At 31.9% G+C, this 14,846-nt stretch overlaps 1 protein-coding gene across 6 annotated transcripts in view; it reads right to left on the bottom strand.

Moving 5' to 3' along the window:
- Positions 1-1,765: 1,765 nt before the first annotated feature.
- LOC126733491 (ankyrin-3-like) overlaps positions 1,766-14,846 on the bottom strand; it is a 165,867-nt gene continuing 152,786 nt past the window's right edge. For all 6 annotated transcript variants that reach the window (XM_050436798.1, XM_050436817.1, XM_050436808.1 and 3 more), the window contains 4 exons: positions 9,966-10,182; positions 9,353-9,864; positions 8,840-9,101; positions 1,766-1,911 (listed from right to left, as the gene is read on the bottom strand). In XM_050436798.1, the coding sequence (XP_050292755.1) occupies positions 1,781-1,911; positions 8,840-9,101; positions 9,353-9,864; positions 9,966-10,182 (1,122 nt within the window). In that variant the 3' untranslated portion in view covers positions 1,766-1,780. The remainder of the gene's footprint in view (positions 1,912-8,839; positions 9,102-9,352; positions 9,865-9,965; positions 10,183-14,846) is intronic.

Genomic DNA, 14,846 nt, shown 5'->3' with positions numbered 1-14,846 from the left:
ACAATCATTTTTAAAAATCAAAACATATATTATTTTATGAGGGTTTGTAATTAGCAAAGGTTTATATAGTAAAAATAAACAACTCTATATATTATTCTATAATAAATAACACAGACAGACAATTTACAATAATTCGGTTTTGAGAAACAGTGAACCAAATACGTTTAAATAAGGATGGTGATACATTATCAACGTATTAAAAATGGAGGAAGCTATATCGTCTGATACAAACGATATACCCAAGCATGTCGTTTACAAATTGTCAAAAACTAAGATGAAATATGAAATGAAAAAAAACTAATTTAGTTCGTGACAGGTCACAAGTCAAACGTCAGCGTCGACAACTTCATTACCGTTATTTAATATATTTTTTGTTGGCAACATTGAAAATGTTCAGAGTGACCAACATCAAAAGGAGACAACCACTATAAATTTTAGAACATTTATAAACATTAGCAGTCCAGGTATATTTATTAAGTTCGTAGGTTTTGTGTGCTACATATTTTGAGGATACAAGCAAACCTAAATGAGTTTTGAGGTTGTTTCTTTTGTTTTTCACGAAATTCATGAAATTTTATATATTCAACTAGTTCTTAATTGCTCAACTAGTTATATACTCAACTGGCTTCTTTATACAGGGGTGGATATAAACCGAGCGACAGGAGGGGAAAGGTGATTGTTGACAACAAATGCTCGGATGAGCAGCCGAGAAACACTCTGAACTAATGTTCAATCAGCGCCTAACTTTATTTTTGGTCCGTCATAAACTCCAGCCAAAGCTTATAGAATTTATTATGTAATCTGTAAACTCGCCTCCCTTCTAAGTCCGCCCCTGTCTTTGTGATTCATTTCTCTCTAATATATAAATTTAATGAAAAAACTTTAATATTATAAAGAAAACGCGTTTAATATTATTTCATTATTATCCTTGCCAAAACCAGTGTACAATATAATGTAGCTCGATTTAGTTAACTTTCCCAATTTCAAGAAAAAAAAAACATAAAAAGCGAAATCTAAATGCAAAATTCCAACAAGGAAATGCTTAAGCAATAGAACCCAGTACACCAGCACTTTCACCAAAAAAATAACTAAATGATTTATTTTCTGTTAGTTTTGCTGTTAACCGAGAAACAAAAAACACCTTGTTATTGGCTGAAGCTATTGCACTGAAGCCGGATATGTTGCACATTTTGGTGTGTTAGGGACAATTAGTGTAAGTATTTCTTAGTGTCGGCGACCAAGAGGGCTTCCCATAGCCGTCTTGACCGAAGACCCTAAGTCTGTTTAGTGTACAACTGGGGAAAAAAAGGTATCTCAATACTACAGTCTTTGTTTTTGGCTGTAGTCTACCAAGGTAGTTTATAGTAAAAAAATTACTAAACAAAAATTCTGTAACCGCTTGATGCAAACTCCAAGAAATATGGCATATCAATAAGGTTGGGATACGTTTTTAATCGGGAGATGACACTTATTACTTACCCTACTGGAAATTTCGATACCGTTACTCCAGAATATCGCGAAAATACTGAATAAACTTATGGCGACAATACAAAACGTATTACTAATCCAATATAAAAGGATTAGAAGCCTTAGAGGGTGTAGAAAATTAAATAATGTATAATACCAAATCGATATCAAACGTCTAGGATTAGGTGTCAACCACTCAATTGATATGCCATATTGAGCATTAAAAATATTCATTTTTTAATAGTTCAACACCAATATCTTTTATAAAAATGAATATTCATAATACGCCAGTCCTACTTAAGCTTGTTGCTGATTATTCAACTACACATAGAGTGAGAAAAATAGGACAAACAGACTCACCTTGGGCTGTACTGGCTTGTTTGGTTAGTAAGAAATCTGCTGGGCTCGGAGGAGGCGTCTTTGAGAAACTTGGAGATTTTTCATCTGGAAAAATTAACACGCGGGTAGAAACTAGTAATTTATGCACGTGAAAGAACAAAAATGTATTGATTGTTTGCAGATGTCGAAAATGGGTTTAAATTTTTGTTGAAAAGTCTCACAAGATTGACTCGGATTAGTATAGGAAGCCTTTAACTGCATTATTAAAGATTTAAGTCTTCGAATATGGTAAAATATAACGTGTTTCGTTTTTTTAAACTTTAATTAGCGTTTTAAAATCTGAAATTTTTCAGTAAATATTTTGTAGGTGGTCATTTGATTACCAACTTTCGCGGCGATTAGTTTTAAGTTTTTGGAAAATGTTCAACATGTTTGTAAAATATTTAAAAATCAAAATCAAGATCAACTGACTAAGATGAGCATAAAAGGCCTTAAGGGGTATTACTGGATATTTCAAGCTTTCGAATATGCAATAATCCATTTTAAACGGTAGATGACCTACCTATCTACCTAAGAGCTTATTTTGAAAATACTCAGTGGTTGAGAAGCTATTTCAAATTAAAAATAATGATGGATGCGCCGATTTTACGGACGATTATTTAATAATGAGTCGAGTCATTTATTAAAAGTAATATTTCTTTAAAGAAATATTGCAGAATTTGCCAGAAAAATAAAGAAAAATTAAATACGTAGTTAGCGTATTCCTTAGTAAATTACCAAGGAACGTAGAATAAAAGTTCAAGTTGGTAGAAATATCAATAAGTGTACCAGGACAATAAAAAAAGAAGTAAATTCCCAGCTTATTGATTAATTAGATTTTTGTTGAAAATTTACAAAAACTACACATGGGAACGTGTAAGCGTAATAATTGAACCAGTAAAATTCAAAATTGTTAAAACTAGTGGTAAATGCACTAGGGAAATAAAAAGGGATTTAAATCCTACTATTTTCTTAGATTGTCTTATTTTCAGGCAAAAATTATAAAACGAAGCGTACAGTAAAACTTAACATTTTCAAAATATTGTTGAATGCACCAGGAAAATAAAAATATTAAATGCACCGTTAACTCATCTTAAATTAAAAATTACTGCATTTCATATTAAAATTAATGAGTCGAATTTTTTATTAAAAGTGAAATTATTTTATTTAAAAAATATTGGTGGATGCGCCAGGCCAATAAAATAACTCAAAATCCCAGTTATTTCATTTTTCAGATCTTTTTGGGAAAAATACAAAAAAATTCTTCCGGGGAACGTAAAAGTAAAAATTAGAAATAGGTGAATGCGAAGTAAAACAGTAAACAATCTGAAATACCCAATTAACTTATTCGTTTTTTTTCTTAAAATTACGTATGGAAATGTAGAATAAAAGTCAAAATTGTTAGGAATATTGGTGAACTCGCCAGAAAAATAAAAAAAAATAAATAAAAACTACTTTCTTCAGATTTTTTGTGAAAAATTTACAAACATTTCGTAGGGGATCGTGAACGAGTAAAAGTTGACATGAAATACGTCAGGAAAATTTAAATGATGATTAAATAGAATTAAAATACTCTTGAAATATCCAGTTAACTTATTTCTTAGATTTTCGTTAAAAAATCTACAAAAATTACATATGGAAACGTGGAATAAATGTTCAAATTGTTATGAAATTGATGAATGCACCAGAAAAACAAAAAAAGTCATAAACACCCAACTAACTTTTTACTTCGGTGTTTTTGGCAAAAATTAACAAACCTACGTAGGAAACATAAAGAAGTTCAAAATTGTTAAAAATGATATTACAGATAAATAAAAATTGGGTAAAGATTTGTTTTTTTTAAACCGATTTTTTCCTTGCATAAGTTGAAAGATATATGAAATTTGAGATCAATTATTTATTAATAAGTCGAGTTATTTTTTAAAAGTAAATTATTGGTGGATGCACCAGGCAAATAAAAAACTGACATACCTAGTTGGCTCACTTTTTATATTTTTTACAAAAATTAAATATGGCCTAAGAAAACGTGGAGTGAAAGTCAAAATTGTTAGAAATATTGATGAATGCGCCAATTTCGAGTATTAAAATTCACGTGCATTTCCTTTTTTTAACTGTAAATAAGGTTTTAAAATTTCTCGATTTGATAGTGGATTTTTTTGGTAACAAGTATTGGTAGCTATTAGAAAATCTGGAATCTTATTTTAAAAATAAATACATATGGGTCAGATTAAGTCCAATAAGATTTTTTCGTTGAAATATTTCAGTATATTTACAGTTTTATACTGTGCCCAAAAGTGCCTGAAAACGATGGATCAACTTATCGCAAACCTATAATAGCTATTTATGTATCAAGGGCATTGCAAGGACGATAATGCCCGGAGGGTGGAAATAGTAGAGGGCCTTTGGCCCGAGGGGTAGGTTTACGCCTGATGGGCATTAGAGTCTAACAATGCCCGTGGTGCATACAATGCTTTATGTTTTACCTAAAAATTGATTTTTATGAACAAAAATAATTCTAATATTAATTAAAAAATAGGGTCTACCTGTACAGGTAGGTATACGTACATACCTACCTATATACAGAAATTTATCAAGTGACTTTCAGTGATTATTTAAGTTTGACTTTGATGTTTCTGTCAGTTAGTCAGTTAGCATTTTTTGTTTAAATATTTGCTTAAAATCTTAGAACATTGAAAGGCTAGAATTAGTAAACAACAACTTTGTTTGAGTCCAACATGTGCACAGGGGCAAGAGGGGTGTGTTGTTTACAAACATATTTGCCGATTCTCTGTTGTCAAGTCGACGCGAATTTCCAACGGAGGAAATTTTTTGCTATATTTTAACAACCATTATAACGTTAATTTAACTTACTTGTGTTGTATTTTATAGGAAAATTTAAATTAAAAAATATAAATACTACAATTAACCTATTTTAAGAATAAATATAATATCCTTAAGCAAAAAAATAATAAAATTATTAACATTCTTATCCCTAAAACCGTTTCTAAAAAATTTGAAGCGACAACACCGGAACTTAAGCGCCTGAGCAATACGCATAGTGTCATCTGTCAAACGGCTTTTTGTTTATGTTCGAGATTCGTGTATTTTCTTTAATTTTTTGGTTTCAAAAGGAAAAAGGCCACATTTTAGTGTTTTTTTAAATTGCTAGGATGGCAAAAACTTGTGTCGTTTGTGCCGCATCATGATAAAAAGGTGATTCAAACCGATCTTTTCACAAGTAAGTACTGATACTTTCATAACATCACATCATGGGGTAACCATCATCATAAACGTAGAATAGGGGATCTTATAGATATAAACCTAATAAAGACTTGAATGTGAAAGTGTGTGTAAAATACCAAAATATTTATATTCTTAAATCTGAATATATTTTTGAACATATTCATCTATCAATAGGCTATAAAAAATATAAAACTAGAATTTTGTCCCTGGTTTTATTGCAGGATTTTATGTTTTTTTTGTTGTTTTGGCAGAAAGATGGCATAATACCCATATACCTATCTATAATAGTTATGTTTTTTAATATAGACATTAGGTAGATAGATGAAATTACTAATTTTTTATTGCCTTTAAAGAATTTTGAAATTTATTTAGATATTGATATCTATGTATAGTTAATTTTGTCTTTCCCTAAAATTAGGTCTATAATTTTTTTTTGTTTTACCATATTGCAACTTATAATAATAATATATATATAGTAATTGGCACCACATATTAATTTATTACTGTAATTTTTTTTGCTTTTTGATTAAATATCAAATACTTATTATAAATTGCCTAATATACGCCCAAAGGGAACAATGGATTTCATTAATCAAAATCAACACAATTAAAAAGAATATATTTGTTCAGATCACATCCTTAGAAGTGATTTATTACATAAGGAAGATAATATTATCAGTAGCCAGAATTTATTAAAAAAATCAGCTCTACCTTAAAGGTAATTTTTTTAAATATATTTTTCTAGTATAAAAAAATCGTTACAAAAAGTATTAGTGTTACTCATATAAGCTTTATTTATACCTTATACTTATTAAATTAGGTATGTGTGTAAAACTATTTTTTACTAGGATTTCTGATGCACTGGTTAAAAACACAGCAGCCGATAATTCAGTTAATTTACCAAGTGATTTACCCTTCAAAGCTGCAAGGGTAGTTTTCCTGAAGAGTGCAAAAACTTCTTTAGCTTCCAAAATGGTATATAGTACAAACAGTGAAGCTAATATAGACAAGTATGGATAATTAAAATAAATTAATATTCTTGATACACCAAATTTTGTATAATTACAGATCTGATATAATATTCTAGGGTAAAATGAAAATGATATCCTGAGGACTTTTTAAAAGCTAAATCACTTATCACCAAATTATGGAAAAAAAAGAACAAAAAATTAAAATTCGAAGATTGCAACAAACAAATTTGCGCCAAAGAAATTGAATTAGATGTCTCAAGTTAATATTGAAATACTTAAGAAATTTTACATATATTACATATTTTATTTGACTTGTAAAAGTATTTGTTTGTATATTACTACTAATAAACTATCTAATCTAATCTATTGTACATAGTCTTTATTCTTAGGTAAGCTTTGTTTTTTAGTATAAATTAATCTGATATAATAATTGGTATTAGGTATTATATAGGTCACTGTTAAATGTCTCAAAACCATTGTACAGGCTAAATACTCATAATAAAAATCTTATAACCTATAAAAAACCTGCAACTCCTTCACAATTTGAACCTCCTTGTAGTTTTAACTCTTTCCGCTGAAGCAATACTGTCCCTTTGAAAAAGTCAGCATCATAGAAGTATATATTATGTGATTTAAAGTAAGTGATGTAAAACTGAGTTTTGTATAATATAATAATTATAATAAAATTTTGCAAAATGTTAAAAATTTGTGTCCTAAAACATGATTTATTAAGAAATCTATATTATATTAATAAAATATTTTATTTCCATAAAAATGCCTTGACAAAAATGCTGCCTTTTATTAGGACCTTCCTTTAACGAAGTCCGTTAAAAAAACACATAAATAGCTCATAAATGGTAATATTACTTATATTTAAACTCTATAATAATTAATAAAAATTTATCAGGTAAATATTTGTTGACGACGTCACTGGTAGAGAGTGCTTGTATTGGTGGCGTCAACAATGCGTTCGAGCGGCGTTGCGATGCCATTAACGTTTTCTCGTTGCTTCGTACTTTATTTTCATTTATTTAACGTATATTGACTTCGATATAGAGTATCTTATCAAATTTATTTTTAAAAAATGCTTGATATTTTATTAAAGGGCAGCAGTAGTATTGTTTTAAGTTTTCGGAAAAAACTGAAAACTTTTATGATATTATAAAGTGATTTTTGCCATTTCTCTATAAGCATTTGGCATCATTGTATCAGAGATGTTGCAAGCAAACAAACCTGCCCATAGTTCCACGGCATGCTACTTCTAGCCTTTCAATGTTCTAAGCTTAAAATGGAAGAATTTCCACAAAATATAAGAGAAAAGGCCATAAAAGCGACCGAAAATCTTTTGCCAGTTAAATCAAGGCAACAGTATGATCGGGAGTATGGCATATTTGGTATTTGGAAAGATGCCAACGCAATTGTTCAAATAACCGAAACCGTTCTAATGGCATATTTTCAGGAACTGGTTATTGATTTTATTTTAATAGGTACATATGTTTAACAAATGTTAATATTTTTAGTCGGCAAAATACAGTCCGAACTCTCCCTGGACCAAGTATTCTACCCTAAGGTCCTATGTTAATGGTCTATAAAAATATAGACATCTCGCAATACCATCTTCTGATATCTTTTTTAAAAGTTAAGTCGAAAGGATATGTCCCGAAGAAGTCTAAAGTTTTGGAAGGAGAACAAATAATAAAATTTATTAAGAAGGCTCCTGATGATATTTACTTGGTACACAAAGTCATATTGGTAATGGGTGTTTTTGGAGGTTTAAGACGAGATGAGTTGGTCAAAATGACCATTGATGATATTGAAGATAGAGTAACGGTCTTGGTTATAAAGGTACCAGAAACTCAAACTTCAACTTCAAAAAGTTTTATTATCATTGAAGAAGATTTAGGCGCTTTAAATTTAATAAAAAAGTACGTAGCATTAAGATCAGCTGGAATAAAGGAGCGAAGATTCTTTTTTACCTATAGAAAGAGTCGCTGTATGTACAGTACAACCTGTTGGAAAAAAATACCATAGGAAACGTCCCAACATTGATCGCAAAATTTTTAAAACTGGATAATGCAGAAGCTTATACCGGCCACTGTTTGCGTCGCACATCGTCAACTTTACTTGTTGAGGCAGGTGCTTCATTTGAAATGCTAAAATAACATGGGAAATGGAAAAGCTCTTCAGTAGCTGAAGGATATATAGAAGAAAGTATTTCATCCAAAAATAAAGTAGCCAAAATGATTGCCAATTCAGTTAATTCCGAGGTTAATTCCGTATCGACTATTGAAAATTCTTTAATGGACAATTTACAAACTATACAAAATAGCGTTAGTGCTGCCACCTCTACCATCACAAAAAACACCGACCATTCTATAGTGGGATCAGCTACATTTTCCGGGACATTTCAAAATTGTAATTTTTATTTTGGAAATAAAGTTTAATTTTTAGTATTTAAAGAAACATAATTGTTTGTATAAAATGGATGTTTATTCTTTATTATGAGAGAAATAAAATTGGATAGGCAATAAAATTTCCGGGCATTATCATAATGCCTGCTTATAATGCCCTAGGTGTGATAGCAGGTATTATTGCTACCATAACATATTACGTTTCTAAGGTATTATAAATCAATAATAGATAGGTAAAACATAAATATAATAATGTCAGCACTTGGGGATAATCAACAGAGTTTTCATGGCAAATCCTGACACACTATAAACTTTACAAAATTTCAGTTTGGGTGACAATGAATCAGAAGCAACCGTATCAGGACTTACCTTTACCGGATAAAATCTTCTGCTCGACGCTCCTAGACGGTCCCTGAATCTTCGAACTGACTTCTTCGGCGAACTTAGTCCCCTCCCCGGATATGTGCGTCTCTTCCACAATCTTGTGCGTTTCTACGAGCTTCCTGGTGACAATTTGCGGTTTTTCGAGCGACGTCCGCTCAGAAACCGTAGAGTCGGTTGGCAATGTGGTTTTTATCTCTACGGTCTCTGAGATGTGGTGCGGTTGGTCGAGTTTAGGCTCGGTATCCACCTGTGAACAAATTGTTATCGTGTGATATCCATATAAATCATAAATTATTCTAACCACAGACATGAAAATATAGCAAAAAAGCGGTCTCAGATAGATCTCGCCGACGACGAGTACTCTGACGTGGTAAAAGCGACTACTGATAAACTACATCGATGTTTCATTTAAATTCAATAAGCATGACGTTAATTTAATTTTGTTTTTGGGTTAGATTAATTGATCTGTCTATACTGATCGTGAATGTTTATGGGTACCTTTTGCATAACTTCCGCAATTTTATCCTCGACCAGACTCTGGCGCTTGATGTCGCTGATCTCCTGGACAATTTCACGTCGCTGTGAAGAAGCCGGAATGGATCTTTCGGCCGAGAGTCTCTTTTCGATCCGCTCCCGTCGTTCCGTCACCGTTTTATCGAAATGGTCGGACTCCTCCTCCGACTCGGACTTCTCGAAGATCTTCTCTTCGGCCGAGTATTTGTCGTAGTGCTCGATCATCTTTTTGCCGGGCACATTTCTCTCCTCTTTCTTTTTCAGTCTATAACCAATCTCTTCCTCCTTACTAATTCTATGCGCGGGCTGATGCTCCACGTTTAGGCACTGCGGTATTATATCGTCTCTTCCTATTCTTCTGAGGGCGTTTTCTAGTGTGTTTGTTTGGGCCTTGTTACCAGATTGGGATAACCACATACGTAACATAGATTGGGCTTGCTTCGCTATACTTTCGGGATATTCCGATTTTATCACGTTTATTTCTGAAGATGTTAATCCTGGAATAAGTTGAGAATTGTTAGGAAAGTTGAAATTTTAAACTGATTGAAAAACATGGTTGATTATCTACTTCTTTCAGAAAAGATGAACTAGTACTTACCTAGCTGATGAGCTAGTTCTACCCAGTCTTCTCCTAAAAGATTGCTCATATCGGCAAGTCTAGGATCTGGCCTGTAATAGTCTTGGAACTCTGATAGGTACATGTGTCTCTTGCCTGATTCTGAATCGGTTAAAGAGATTGTGTCTGTGACTATATCGTCGGGTAGGACTATGTTCAAAATGCAGATTGGATGTTGTGGTTGTTCGCCTTTGGGCACCTTAATTGATCAAAATACACCATTTAAATACAAAATGTTGAAATAATCTGATTATTTTACGTTTATAGGTAACATGAAAACTTAAGTCGTTTACATAAAAACTAAAAATAAACTAAACTAGACGTAATTTGTTGTTTTCGCTCGAGGGTCCGGTGCATTATTAAATTAGCGACTGGTCATAATCTTCCCAGACATAATCGATTTTTATTAGCGGGTCAATGCTAGAATAACAAAACAAATACAATGTGATTTTGAGTCCGGACCTGCACAGCTGAAGACACGTTTAAAAATAAAAAATCGTAAACTTTTGAACAAAAATGAGAGAGAGAGAGAGATATTTATTATAGACGAATCGGAAGCTTAGACCTTTCGGCGTCTATCAGACTTTTTTAATAGTTACACAAATAAGCAAATGATCACTATAACATGTCTATGTACAATATAAAGGTATGTATATGTAAATAGACTGGTCAAACAGATAAATAAATACAACAAAACGAATAAATAAATAAATCTAAAATGTCTATGTAAAATGCTTGTATATATCAATGATCTGAATAATAAAAAATGTGTCTTCTTTAATTTGTTTTCAAATCATTAAATATATTTTTGTTTCTTTTAGAAAGGACATAATTAATTCATTGTATTTGGGGCTAAGTAAGATTTTAATGTTGTTAGATAAGTTATATTTAATTAAGCCTAGAGTTTTTATATTTAATACAATCAATTAGTATATGCTGGACTGGCAGAGGTAAATTGCATGTTTCACATATTGGCTGGTTACCTTTTTGTACTAGATATTCGTGGGTAATTTTTGTGTGGCCTATTCTGAGTCTGGTTATTACTACTCCGTCTTTTCTTGTGAGATTTGATATTTTATTTCCCTTGAAAAATTTTTCTTTGATTCTGTATAGTTTATTGTTCTCGTCTTGAAGGTCCCAATCAAGTTGTATTAGATTTTTAATAATATTAAGGGAGAAATTATTTATTTCTTTTGTATATAAAGATGTTTATGTATGGAAATTGCATTAAGTTATTCTCTAGCGAGTAAGTCGGCTTTTTCATTTCCCTTTATTCCAATGTGACTGGGGACCCAGATGAACATGATGTTATATTTACGCGAATATGCGTTTTCTAATTGCTGCTTAATTTCAAGAGCAAGCGGGTATTTTGGGAGATATGATTCAATACATTGGCTATCAACCAATTTGGGTTTTTTTTAAAGTAAATAGATGTTCAATTTCTTTATGTATTGTGAATAGTTCTGCTGTAAGAATCTCTGTCAATTTAGTCAGTGAGAAGGTTTTTTCAAAATAAGTGCTGTAATAAGATGATCCTACCCTGTTTTCTGTTTTAGATCCATCTGTGTATATGATATGATGATGTGTAAATCTAGTGGTACTGTCTAGGAATAGTCGCTTAAATGTAGAGGCTGAGGTACCTTTCTTTGAATGTTTTGCTAGGAGCTTTGTTATTTTGACTGGTGTTAGTGTCCATGGTGGGTATGTGTAGGTGTTGTAGCTGTATGCTTGTGTTTGTTGAACTTGTAATCTCTGCTGTATTTGTTTCAGTCTAATGTTTGCACCTGGATGGTATCTCCTATAAGGGGGTTGGATATTTGGATATGGGATTTTGAAAATGTTGCTCGTGCTAGACTGTTCTGGGTTTAAACTTTGTGTATTTGCATATTTTAAGGTAAGGTAGGTAGTTCTATATGTTGGGGGGATACATTCTGTTTCGCAATACAAGCTATTTATTGGACTTGTATGAAAAGCTCCAAGAGCTATTCTGAGTGCTGCATGCTCTATAGGTCTAAGTGATTTTATATGCATGCGCATAACTTGCAAGTCTTTTTTGAATTTTTGTTTTGTATATGTGATATGACATTTAAAATCTAGTAGTGAGTCAAAGTAAACCCCCAGAAATTTATGGTGAGATTTAGTGGTGATTGGTCGTTTATTTATATGAATATCAATCAGTTTGCTGCAATTCCTTTTCCTACAAAAATGTATTCCTACTGATTTATTCGGTGAGAAATCCAGGTTGTTGTTTGAGGTCCACTCTACTAAACTATTTAAGTTGTTTTGCAAGATAGTACGGCTTATATTTGGGTTGATAGAAGAGTGGTACATTACTATGTCATCTGCAAATATTCTGACCTTGACAGATCTCCTAAGGTGATTTGTAATACCTTTAATGCCTAGTAAAAATAAAATGGGGCTAAGGACCGCACATTGGGGGACTCCTGTGTCTTGTGTATAGTAGTTTGAGTATGTGTTTCCCAATCTAATTTGGAATGTTCTATCAGTAAGGAAATTACTCATAAATGACATCATGTGTCCACTTATTTTATATTCTTCTAGGGAATTTATAATGCTTTGCCTACCAAAAATGAAGATGCCACGATGGATGAAGGCACCAAATGAAGTAGATGCATTGGAAGCAATACCTGTCATGTACTTATTTCATTGGCTGTACCAGAGAAGATTGAAAATCCAACTCAATCTTAGGTTTGATTTTCTTGGAGGATCAAAATCTGGAAATCTTCATAGCATAGTCAAATCTGGCAAATACCATGCACCTTTATCATTTACCCTTTTAATGCCAAATCCGAAGAATAATGAAATCATTAGAAGCAGTTTTTATAGAGGTTTTAAGGCAGCAAATTTTAACACTTCAATACCAATAAAACACTTCAAAATTAATACTAAATTATATTGTGATCATAGAAATTTCCGTAATGTTACAGTCCAATTTAATTAATTGAAAAGATAGTGTTACGGAGACTAAGTTTATATAACAGAATTTTCCTTAGGTACTAACTTGAAGAATTTCTGGAAGTTTCTTCTCATTTCGTTCCAGAAGCGACAATTGTCTTATACCTAATATGATTAATATGATCTTCTACAAGGGCACTACAGGTTCTACAGATGGGGCACTTGCTAAGTATAGCCAAAAACCATCTGTTATTTCTGATTATTTGTCTTTTAATAATATTCATAGATATATCTAATTCAAAAATATTAGTTTTTGATATATACATTAAATTATCCAGCTTGGATGTGTGCAAGGGCCCAGGACCAAATGATCTTACACCAATTTTCCTTAAAAAAAAAGCAGCTTGTTAATAGCCAGAGCTGTTTAGATTATTTTTATATAGAATTTTCTGCCTACTGGAAAACAAGTTTTATAACACCTATTCCGAAAAATAGTGACAACTCAGAAGTCAACAACTACTGACCAGTAAGTATTCTTATAGTACCATCTTAAAAATGTTTTGTTTATCAACTCCTTTTACCTGCTCCTCAGGATCAATTATTGGATCACCACTTTGCTTTCATTGCTGGGCGTTCTGCTGAAATGAATGTCCTTTATTTTGTTGACTTCCTGACTGAGTCCTTGTGGGAAAGGTGTCATGTGCATGCTTTGTGCACTGACTTCTCCAAGAGTCTTGACAGCGTAAATCGCAGGTTACTAATCTATAAACTTATGAAAGCAGGCATTTTCGGTCCCCTCTTGAAATGGCTTAAGTCTTAACTAACTCACTTGGGGTCTATGTTCTTTAACTTTAATTAAAAGGTATTCTCCAGATTTTTATAATATTGATTCCTTCCGTTTGCTATACTGGTACGTTCATATCGTGAAACACGTGAATACAGTTCTTGAATCTGGTCCGCTTACTGTAGTGAACATATTCGTAAAATTGAGAGTTTCTCTTAAATAAAATAGACTCCTTATTAATTATCTAGATGAGTTTAATTACCAACAATTACTGTTTATAAAGTCTGGAAACTCATCACAAACATAAAGACTTAAAGTTGTTTTATGATATTCTTAATTCTATAAGCTTTTGCCCTTAAATGTTTAACCGAGATACTTCATCAACAAGTGCACAAGAGGTGTTCAGAGCACAGAAAAGAATTATAAGATGCATATTTGGTATTCATTCGAGGGAGAGTTGTAAACATTATTTTTCCCTTCTCTCAGTTTTAACTGCCCCATGGCAGTTTGACCATAAGAGGAAATGACCATAGAAACAAGGGGCAGAATGAACCTTGCAATACCCTTTCATAACACTTCTTTTTATCACAATAATCCAACATATAGGGCTTTAAAAACTTATCACATATTGCCTTAGAATATTAAAAGTATGCAGAGTATTGCAGTGTTTAGGAGAGAAACTATAGCTTTTCTAAATGAAAATAGCTTTTATTCTTTCAACTTTATTGAATAACTGATATTGCATTGAGTGATAGAAGCTCTTGTGCTTTTTTGGTGCGGTTCTGCGACCTGCCGGATTATTGCTGGAGCTACCGGGACTTGGTGTCTACTGGCATACCGAGACGTTTAATGTTCTATGGAGGTACCGAAATTTCCCGGTGGGGGTATGGCCGAGGCATATTTGGTATCATCATATTCCTTAGTCTGTCACTTTGTCACTTAGTATGTATGTATGTATGTATTTTTTTTAGGTGTATTATATAGGCATGTTCTAAGTTTTCTGAACTGTTAAGTTTAGTCAATTAGTATTTTTGCTTATGTAATAAATTTATTTACTTTCTAAATTAGGCAACATATAGTCACTTCTGTTTAACGTTGCTTTGTGATTTTATAATCGTTTTGTTGGCAAATAAAGAATTATTTATTTATTTATTTATTTTTAG

This window comes from Anthonomus grandis, chromosome 1 (assembly GCF_022605725.1).
Source record: "Anthonomus grandis grandis chromosome 1, icAntGran1.3, whole genome shotgun sequence".
Lineage (NCBI taxonomy): Eukaryota > Metazoa > Arthropoda > Insecta > Coleoptera > Curculionidae > Anthonomus > Anthonomus grandis.
This window is presented reverse-complemented; position numbering and strand designations above follow the sequence as displayed.